The following is a 10256-nucleotide window of genomic DNA, read 5'->3' as shown; positions in this document are numbered from 1 at the left end:
TCATATCAGACTATTTTGTGTATCATTTGTACATAATACATGACACTTTCAAGCTTAATTTTTGTATTTTGAAGAAGAGAGTTTTCATATTTGAAAAATTCGCGAGCACAAAAAGTAATGATTCCCCAATCAGATATCTAGCACCGATTCTAACAATTAATGCTAATTTGCTGAGTATGGGTACTTCTGGTTGTATCAGAATGTGAATAATTTAAACTACCAACAAACTCATCATTAGATCAATTTATACTTTAATATTTAAGAGATTAATTATGAGAAATACAAGATTAAGATACAAATTAGAGAGTTAAAGAACATTGGTAGAGACTCCAACATTTTGAATTTGTGTTTTAAACCTTGTGGAATCATTAGACATATAATGATTTTGTTATAATTTTTAACTATTATATTTTCTACATGTTTTGCCTCTCTCGTTGATAGCATGATATTGAATTTGGCTTCAAACAAAAAAAAAATTCAATAGAATACAAGTAGATGAGATTAGGAGTATTGAGAGCATCTCATACCTCTCACTTTATTGATTTATCTTCTAAAATAAGTAATATCATTTTAAAATAGGATTTTTGGAGTAAACTATTCCCTATTATAGAGTGAGACTTTTTATTTACAAAATGATTATTAACTTTGAAAAGTTTTTATATTATACTTTGAAGAATAATATTATAGAATAATTTTTAGTCATCTAATTGCATAATTAACATAAAAATTTGACTTGCATCATAAAAGAATTCTTCATATTAAAAATTACAGAATAAAATAACCTACTAAAATATTTCTTTACTTGCATAATAGATTTTTATTTGTATCTAAATATATATATATATATATATATATATATTTGGTCCAACATTATTTGTATCTAAATCAGAATTCAGAAATTACATTACGATCGAATACTTTTCTACTCTGTAATCCTCTGTTTTGGTAGTCCCTTTAGTTTCACCACATGGAATCAGTAAGATGAACACAAATCAAAGAAGAAAACAAAACCGGAGAGAGAGACTCTTACTGTTTGAAGCACTCTTATTGGGATGTTATTGATGGGTTGTTGCTGCCTCTAATGGCGAAAGAAAAAGAAAAACAAATCTGTGTGTATGATATTTACACGTTTTCGTCTCTGCTATTGTAACTACTATTAGTGCCAAATAGTAGTGTAACGACCCGGAGTACTGTGATATTCTAAGGCAATTAAAGATCGATAAGACCTACAACAGTTGGGTTCACTGCCAAATTATAAGCTAAAAGAAATCAGTCAGGAGATCTGAGCCTGAATCATGACAACGTAATCAACCTGTCTCCTCTTGAATAGGTCTTTCATATTCAACTGACTCGGAGAACGTAAATAGAACCATATAGATGTGGAAGGCAAGAAGCTTTCTTGCTTCAGACTCTGGACCGAAGAAGGCTTACCAACTAGTTGTTGTACATTCTGATTCTTGCCTGGTCATGAAACGAGATCTTACAGGTCCGGTAAATTGTGTTTACAGAACAGCTGAAGATTATACATCAGAGTTCCAGTAGAGAGATTGCCAATTTGTTACTGTTATTCTCACTCTTAGAGAAAGTAGAGAATGCATAGATATAGTTCAATACCTTTTTGTTTCAGTCCTCTTAACGCTTCATTATGTGGATTCTTGAATCCAATAAGACATCTTGTGCAATGAGCAATGACAAGGAATGATGATCTCTGTATGTAGCTATTTCGAACTGTGAGTTTCCGAAATCCAAATCATTTGCAGAGTCTCCCTGTCTCCAGAAACTCCCAAACACAAACTCTCCTTTCATGGAAAGTTCATGCATCATCTCCTCAATGTCTTGCATGCAACTTAATCTCGACACATGCTCCTCTCTGTCTCTGCAATCATCCTCCTTTGTCGGTAGGAAGATCTTCGCGTTTCTTCTCTTCTTTCCTCGAAGCCTTCTGGTCACAAATCTCTTCATTTTATGTGCAAGTTTACAAGGAACCTTGAAGAATACAAAGATAAAGACTTGTAGTATAAAGCACTCGCAGCAGCAACAAAGTACAACACAATCTGCTGCAAAAGCACCACAATCTTCTTCCATTACTCTTGATGCATTGAAAAAACATGTTAAGCTGAAAACAAAGATATATGGAGATGGAGAAAACAAAACTTAAGAGGTGATATCATATTGTGTCAAAGGAATATGTTCCTTGCCAATATTGGTATCAACAAAATGCAAGGCAAAGCAACACCCATGTGTTTGTTTTTGCACATATTACAGAAGCACACATGTGATCTGAGACGCTTTTAGAAGCATTGTTTTAGGAAGATTAGACGTCAAAACAACTAACAATCTTTCGTTTTCGGGTAAATCAGCCTTTCTGCATCTGGAAACTAAGCCAGATGAACACACAATGACACAGTGAGATATAGATGGAGCCTTGTTGATTCAATATATAAGTATAAGATTGAGATAATATGACAAGGAAGTAAAGGTAAAGGTATAAATAAAATAGATACAAAAGTATTTCCATGTAAGAAAACGAAGCTTTCTTGTGCCAGAAGCCTAGAACATAAGTATATTACCCATCTATATATCTCTTTATCTCATCTTTCTGTTCAACCACATGCTCCTTTGTAATCCTTTGTCTCTACAAATTGTTTTGGTAGTCTCTTTAGTTTCACCACATGGAAACAGAAGGAAACAAAACCAGAGAGAGATTCTTACTGTTTTAAGCACTCTGAGAAGGTTCTGCTTTGAGAACAGGATGTGCAGGTTTGAGGCGCAGGATGGGAAGTTTTTAGACAAAACTGGGATGTTATTGATGGGTTGTTGTTGCCTCTAATGGCGAAAGAAAAAAACAAATCTGTGTGTATGATATTTACACGTTTTCGTCTCTGCTATTGTAACTACTATGTGTGAAAAAATCTGTACTGTAGTTTTGGCTACCAAATGCCATTCTTCTAAATAATCTGATCTCTGCTGACTGTTGAGCTGAGTTAAAGACTTCGCTTTCTCCTAGTCTCATTCCGTTGGTAAGGTCTTCCCCAGCTAAACTTTCAAAAGCTCTCACAATCTGCAAAATAATGTATGATCAAGATTAAGTTATAAGCCAAATAAACTCTTCAATCTCGAGGAAAGAAGAAAAGAACAATGTTTTGTACTTGTCCCATCCGAGGTCTCTTGGCAGCTGAATGGCGCACGCAAGCTCCCGCTGCTTCTATCATTCTAAACATTTCAGAATCCACATAGTTTTCTCCAAGCTTGGGGTCTGCTAAAGAATCAAACTCCTCGGTTTCGATAGCATGACTTATCAGAGGCCGGGCCTGAACAGCAAAAATAATGCAGAAGTCAAACGATTTGAGGATACTGAAGAAAAGGTATACATGTTAATGAGTAGCGGTCGTACCCATTCAACAAGGCTCTCCTCTCCCAGTGGTTGGGATGTATCCACAGGTTTACGTCCAGTGATTAACTCAAGTAGAACAACTCCAAAGGAGTATACATCTGATTTCTCTGTTAATTTCCCACTTGATGCATATTCAGGAGCCATGTAGCTGTGAAGTAGATGAATCAAAGATATCAAACAGAGACCACAATATGCAAACTTGTATCAAACAAGACAAGCACCTACCCAAATGTTCCAATAACCCGTGTTGTGATATGAGTGTTACAATCAAGAGCTAATCTTGCAAGACCAAAGTCAGAAACCTACAAATTAAAAATATTGAGATATCAAATACTGTTTTAAGTCACAATGTAACAGAAACCTTACAAATCTTTAATATAGTAGAGACTAATAATGCGTACCCGAGCATCAAAGTTGTCCTCTAAAAGAATGTTAGACGACTTTATGTCCCTGTGAATGATACGCGGGTGACCTGACAATAGACAATTTAGTAGTAAGAAATAGCCAAATACCACTAAGACTACTTCTTTTGGTCTACCACTAAATTTAGTAACTTTTTCCAAAGAGGTGTGATTTGCAGGTTACAAGCTAGTGGGATGAGCAACAACTTACAATCTTCATGAAGATAAGCTAGTCCACGAGCCGCACCAGCAGCAATTTTAACACGAGTTGCCCAGTCCAGAGCAGATTTTGAAACTGTTTACGAGACATGTTAGATAGTGTCAGTCCCAGTGGTGTGCATATATAAAGAGTAACCTTGGAGATGTTTTTACTTTACCATGAAGGTGGAAGTAAAGGTCATTATTAGAGACATAATCATAAATGAGCAATCTGCGGTCACCAGAGATGCAATGTCCCACGATGGAAACCAAATGGCGGTGATGAATCCTGCTAAGAGTCTCAACTTCAGCTTTAAACTCTCGGTCGCCTTGTCCTCCACCAATTTTAAGTTGTTTCACAGCAACTACTCTCCCATCCGGTAATATCCCTTTATATACACTACCAAACCCACCTTCACCCAATAGGTTTTCTTCTGAAAACCCATTTGTTGCCTTCACAAGTTCTTCGTAAGAAAACAATGCTTTTGAATTGCCTAAGCCGCCAGATTGTGACTGTGAGTAATGATGACTGCCAGAACGCTTGCTACCTACAACAGGTGCAGATGACTGCATCCTAAAAAAAGCTGAATCTGTACATAAAGAATATCAAGAAACGTAATGAGAATCAAGAAACACACAAGTAACAACTTTTATGATTCCTATCAAACTCATAATACCTGATCTTGCGGTAGAGCTCATTGGTGATGGTGTAACATCGCCACCACTAACAGCTGAAAGACGTTTTTCTCGTCTCCTCAAGCACCAGACAAAAATTCCAATAAGAGTGAACACCACAAGTGCAACTGCTACACTGATACCAACAACAGCACCAGCACCAATTCCACTACCATCAGTTGAACTTGAAGTATCAGGAGGAGGTCTAAGAGCAGGGTTGTTCTGAGATGGATTGTCAGAACCTGGGACAAGTATGTTGGGAGGAGAACGTGGAGGAGGAGGAGAAGAGATCGTTGGTGGTGGAGTATCTGGACTTCTCCTGGGGGGTGAAGGTTTAGGAGGAGGAGACTGCGTGGGACGCTCTGATGGCGGTGAAGGAGGAGGAGATTGAGTGGGACGATCTGAAGGCGGTGAAGGAGAAGGAGGAGATTGAATTGGAGGACCTGAAGGCGGAGGAGGAGATTGAGTGGGACGGTCTGATGGCGGTGGAGAAGGAGGAGATTGAATTGGACGCTCTGATGGCGGCGGAGGAGGAGAACGTTCGAAGATTGGCGGTGGAGGCGAAGGCCGTGGAGGAGGAGCAGAAGCAGGAGGAGGGACTAATGCAGGTGGCCTACTTGGTGGCTGCACCGTTGGCGGTGGTGGCGGCGATGAAATTGAAGGAGGAGGTGAAGGGATCACTGGTTGCGGTGGTGGAGGAGAGCTCTCAGGTGGTTTTGGCAGAGGAGGAGGCGGTGGTGCTCCACTCGGTACTGGTGGTGGTGAAGTCACAACCGGAGGAGGAGCTCTATTTGGTGGAGGAGCTGATGGAGGAAGCGGCGATGTTACTGGTGGTTGTGTATCAGGAACTGATTGTGAAGTATCATTATTTATCGGCGGTGAAGCTACCGGAGGAGACGGTGGAGAATTAGATACCGGAGGTTGTACCGGTGATGTTGCCATCTCAATTCCGATTAACAAAATCTAATTCTCATCCAAAAAATTTGAAATGTTTCCTCCAAAAACACTAAATTTAAGAATCAAGAACCTAAAAAATGCAGAGACTTTGAGTAAGACAGTATCCTGAAAGCACCAAACTTTACCAACCAAAGAAACACTAAACGTGAAGGAAGTTGCAACTTTCAAGATCACACACACACAGCTAATAAGATTATACCCTAATTTACTCTAAACACACCAAAAGCTTCAACACAAAGCAGAGTAGATGATGATGTAACAGATCAAACCCCCCAGATCGTTATGAAAAAATTGAACTTTAATTGCTTCCCACCAAATTCCAGATCACTCAGACAAAACCAGATCACTGAGATTATAAAAAAAAAATGTAATAATAAACCTCAGATCTGTAAGAGCTTCTTCTTCACTTCAAAAATCATAACTTTTTAAACATCTTCTTCAGCTGCATTGAAGAACAACACAAAGTTACTAACTTTTGTCTTGTCTCTTCTTCTTCTTCTTCTTCTTCTTCTTCTCTCAAAGTTGGAATCTTGAATCAAAGTTTCATTCTGTTCCTCTTTTCACTTTCTTAAGAGCTTCCTGAATTTTTTTTTTTTTTTTTTTTCCTTCAGCGTCTTCTTTCTCTGGGGGAAAGCTTCAATGCTACGTTAAAAATCAACGGTCAAACAAAATTGAAAGGCTTTTAAGAAAAATAAATAAATGTTTCCATAACTGAATTAAATCTCATTCAGCTACTTTCCAAATTCACCGTAATAAGCTCTTCTTTTTTTTCTCTATTATTTTATGTATTATTTTTGTTTGTTTTTATTATTTTATTTAAGCTTCTATAACGCGTCTGTTTTTTTATTGGACGCGCTTTGTATTTCAATATAGATCGGCACTTTCAAATATCAAAATTTATAATTATTAATTAGTGTTGTTCTTTTTGTGATATAAAACTTTGTATATAAAAGAAATTTTGAGAAAGAAAAAAAAAGAAGAAAATAGTTCTATTTAGTGTATATAAATTTTCAATGGAGTTAATTAGTGTTAAAGTTGGCTATTTGATTTTTATATATCAATCTCACATGACGAGATCTTTTGTTTGTTTTTTTTGTTTACCTGTGATCTGAAGAGGCTAAATTGATTCTTGATTAAATTGTGAATTAGATTGTTTTCTTTTTTTTTAATGACAAGTATGTAGTTGTCTGCTCAATAATAATGGCGGTTAATATTATATCAAAATGTGGTTCTTATATTATTTCTATTAAGTGTTTCTAGTTGACTTTTTATATATGTCGTAAGTTGTGGTTTGACTTGACCGGTTGTAAAATTAATTTTAAATTCTACAGCTTTGCAATATATATTGAATTTTTCTTTTTGACATCGTATATTGCGTTTAAAAGGACAAAATTTCGTGTAATATAATTTATTAGAGTATAGCAGCAGCTAGCAGCAGCACATGACATCTAAAGGACAAAACTATGTAAAATATTAAATGGAGGACATTTACAAATTAGAAAAAAAAAACGTCTAAGATCTCATTTTCCTAACTAGAAAGGTTGTGATGAGAGCACTTATGTCACTACCGGGTGTCTTCACGCTAACCCTTAGGAAAACGAACTCTGTAAATCAATTTGTGGACAACAGAAATAGTTTGGGCAAGTTAACGTTGAAATGGTCCAAATATTTTGGGTAGAAAATTAAGGAATATTTCAGGTTTGGATAGATAGTGTGTTGGACAATTAAAAAATACACGTGGTTAACCAACAAATAATGAAATCTGAACATAAGTATTTGCCACATAATTATAAACGAAATCACATTTGTATATATTTTAAGTACAATTTTGAAGATCCGCAAGACGGTTTGTTTAGTCGTAGTAGGGGTGATGTACGCTTTGTTCTTTTAAATCTTCAAAAACAATGTTGTTTAGTGAATATCACCACATCGACTAAATTTGTCTTTTATCATTGTTGGCAAAAAAAAAATTCAAGTCTTGTCAATTGGTGTCTTTGGTGTGCTTCTTATTAGTCTTTCTTTAATGTTTGAGAATTTCTTTGTGTGTCTTGTCTAAGAATAACATGGTCATATGGATTTTTTTTGGGTCCGGAAGAGCCATCATAATTGCAAAATGTTCTCACGAGAAAATTCTATACACAACAAGAAAAATAAAGTGCTATGGCCTATGGTGAAAGGGAGAGACACTTTGATAGTAACATGAAATGTACGTGTCGCCTTCAAAACCTTAAAACCCCAAAAGAACATTCACTAAGACGTGACGATCCCAAAACATTCTAACCACATTTTTTTTCTTGTTTACACACTCTCACTCGTATCTCACAACCACGTGCCATTTCTCCATCATTACTTTGTGAACAAGTCATAAAATTAAAAGAGGAGACATGTGGTGTGAGAGCTAAGTGAGGATCTTAAAAGGAAAAAAAAACAATTCTAATTATATAAACGCACTTGTTGATCCCATCATCATTGCTTGCATAAGAGAGGTGTAAATTCAGAAACACCTGCCACCTCTCTCTGTCTCTCCACTTATATATATATTAGTATAAATTATATTCCTTGTTTATATCATGACCATGTGTTCATGTGGAATGCATACTATGTCAAACTGGAATGATGTAAAAATCAAGAATGGGATTGAAAAATGTAGAAACTGATACACAAGATGACTAATGGATTGATGTGTCAAGGGATTTAAACCCAAAAGCAAAATTTATTTATCTGAAAACAAAGACATCTGAGAAATATAGAGCTCTTGTTGAATGGCTGCTGCAACTCCCAGTTTTTTTTTCATTTGCTCTCTTGATCATATATATCCGTTCTGTGTTTCATCATTAAGGAACAATCACAAGAAAAAAACATTCCAAAGAGATCATCAATACTATCAAATGCATGTAGCCACTTTCCAAATCCATATAACAGACTCTGCTTATATTAATCGAAGCTTAACAGCATAAGGAACCAGCATCAGCTCAAGCTCAAATCACTGAAATGTTTAGTATTTGCTCTCACTAGTACCAGGAACTCGAGGTTATAAAACTTATAATACATAAGAACTTTCAAGAATCACATCATGGAGAAGTGAAACATACCAAACTATCAGGATGAACACTAAAAAACTGTCGTGAGTGATTTTGAAAACTAAGAATATCTGAATCCATCAACTTACATGGTAAACTTCCTTAACATCCTCAGATTGGTATATAGATTGTTTATAGTTTCAATTCTAAAAATAAGTTGTATAAGACACAGAGAGATTGAACAAACATCAACAAAAGCATTATGCAGGAAATGAAAAAAATGGTTCAACTATGAACCATATATGAGTTCCTGTGATTAGATGATAATAAGTCAGGATCAAACTATGAACTACCTTAAGTCCCTATGCTTAACACATATCTTATCTAAATGCGAAATCTTAGACCTAACATTGAATTACGACGAAAATAAACTTAACTTAGACCTAACACTGAATTATGCCTACCAAATCCTCAACATGAGTGATGAAACTGGACAAGACAGGATCCACTGTCTTAGTCTTTATGCTTACACACACTTACTTACTACATATCTTAAAACGTTATCGTGGTTCGAAGAGAAGCCTAATTTCAATCACAAATACTTCCTAGCTCTCTGATACCATTTTCAAAATCTACAATGCTAACTAACATATCAAATTGAACTAACTACTAAACCCTAAACCCAAACATGCATTTTTCCAAAACCCAAAGGGCAAAAAGCGTCCTTAACAAGTTCACTAACTTTAGAAGCTAAGTCATTCCAACAAATTATAACAGCAATCCACTAAAGATTCCAAAATGACACGATAAAAAAAAAAAAAGGATACACAAGATAGAAGCCATGAGCGAAAGCACCGGCGAGGACAAGACCGAAGAGACGGTCTCTGAGAACTGGTTTATGCCTCAAAGTCAAGCGGATCAAAGGAAGAGCAGGCGCGTAAATGAGAGGCACCAAGAATTTGATCGGAGCTCCTTTCTTCTTCCTCTCCATTACTACTGCTTTTGAAGGATCCCTTGACGACGCCATCCGATACAGCCAGAGATTGAGAGATCCCTTTCCCTTCTTCCCAAAATTGCGATTTAGGGATTTTCAATTATTCTTTTCCTTATTAATTTTTTGTTTAGTGTTTTGCAACAAAAAAAAACAAAAAAAAAAACGGACCTAAATTATTATCAAAGCCCACGACCAAATTAGCCCCGCTTACTGGTAGTAGTGTTTACTGTTTTATTATAACTAGAAATAAATAAAAATTATTCCTAACTACATATTAATAAACTTTTTAAAATTTAATCTCTTTGGTTAAAACAACAGTAAAGGTGATTTGAAATTTCTTTTAATCAAGGGTTTCTTAAACGGCGTCAAAAGGTTTCTTAAGGTTTTATAAAGAATTTAATACGTATTAAAATGTTTTATGAGGTTTTTTAAAATATTTTATTAAAATTATAAGTAAGAACGACTTCGACAAATCCCATTACGTTAATGGTTTGGTTTAGTTGGTCAATGGATAAACGATTCATAATTTGCCACGTCGTACGTGCCTTTCTTCAAGCAAGAGTTAAACCATAAAACAAATCACATCTGATTGTCACTCCAATTGGCTACACCAGGCT

The 10256-nt window shown here is 35.8% G+C and overlaps 3 protein-coding genes across 5 annotated transcripts; all 3 read right to left on the bottom strand.

Moving 5' to 3' along the window:
- On the bottom strand, positions 880 to 2201 carry LOC104701503. The gene is made up of 2 exons (XM_010417197.1): positions 1615 to 2201; positions 880 to 1513 (listed from the first exon to the last, which is right to left on the bottom strand). The coding sequence occupies exon 1, from the start codon at positions 2083 to 2085 to the stop codon at positions 1633 to 1635; it is 453 nt and encodes a 150-aa protein (XP_010415499.1). The 5' UTR covers positions 2086 to 2201; the 3' UTR covers positions 880 to 1513; positions 1615 to 1632.
- Positions 2464 to 6341, bottom strand: LOC104701502 (proline-rich receptor-like protein kinase PERK9). Of its 3 annotated transcripts, none has more exons than XR_753834.2 (9): positions 4671 to 6341; positions 4173 to 4583; positions 4007 to 4090; positions 3796 to 3866; positions 3620 to 3696; positions 3395 to 3542; positions 3150 to 3311; positions 2713 to 3061; positions 2464 to 2635 (listed from the first exon to the last, which is right to left on the bottom strand). XR_753834.2 is itself a non-coding variant. In XM_010417196.2 (9 exons), exons 2-9 carry the CDS (start codon positions 5608 to 5610, stop codon positions 2867 to 2869), a joined length of 2088 nt encoding a protein of 695 aa, XP_010415498.1. In that variant the 5' UTR covers positions 5611 to 5695; positions 6005 to 6341; the 3' UTR covers positions 2464 to 2866. The 3 variants fall into 3 exon arrangements, 2 of the variants coding, with proteins under 2 accessions (XP_010415498.1, XP_010415496.1); XM_010417196.2 differs by having other exon boundaries at positions 2464 to 3061; positions 4671 to 5695; positions 6005 to 6341; XM_010417194.2 differs by having other exon boundaries at positions 2464 to 3061.
- LOC109125648 lies at positions 8240 to 9770 on the bottom strand. The gene is made up of 2 exons (XM_019227706.1): positions 9473 to 9770; positions 8240 to 8446 (listed from the first exon to the last, which is right to left on the bottom strand). Exons 1-2 carry the CDS (start codon positions 9670 to 9672, stop codon positions 8416 to 8418), a joined length of 231 nt encoding a protein of 76 aa, XP_019083251.1. The 5' UTR covers positions 9673 to 9770; the 3' UTR covers positions 8240 to 8415.

This window comes from Camelina sativa, chromosome 7 (genome assembly GCF_000633955.1).
Source record: "Camelina sativa cultivar DH55 chromosome 7, Cs, whole genome shotgun sequence".
NCBI classification, from domain to species: domain Eukaryota; kingdom Viridiplantae; phylum Streptophyta; class Magnoliopsida; order Brassicales; family Brassicaceae; genus Camelina; species Camelina sativa.
The sequence above is the reverse complement of the archived record's forward strand: the minus strand, read 5'-3'. Positions and strand labels throughout refer to the sequence as shown.

Bases quoted from the DNA above. Each gene is read 5' to 3' on its own strand.
- LOC104701503 (XM_010417197.1), bottom strand. From the start codon at position 2,085: ATGGAAGAAGATTGTGGTGCTTTTGCAGCAGATTGTGTTGTACTTTGT.
- LOC104701502 (XM_010417194.2), bottom strand. From the start codon at position 5,610: ATGGCAACATCACCGGTACAACCTCCGGTATCTAATTCTCCACCGTCT. The intron at 3,697-3,795 runs GTACGCATTATT...TTTAATTTGTAG, and splicing joins AGGACAACTTTGATGCTCGG to GTTTCTGACTTTGGTCTTGC. The intron at 3,543-3,619 runs GTAGGTGCTTGT...TCTACTTCACAG, and splicing joins CGGGTTATTGGAACATTTGG to CTACATGGCTCCTGAATATG.
- LOC109125648 (XM_019227706.1), bottom strand. From the start codon at position 9,672: ATGGCGTCGTCAAGGGATCCTTCAAAAGCAGTAGTAATGGAGAGGAAG. The intron at 8,447-9,472 runs GTATCCTTTTTT...GATGAAACACAG, and splicing joins GCTCATGGCTTCTATCTTGT to AACGGATATATATGATCAAG.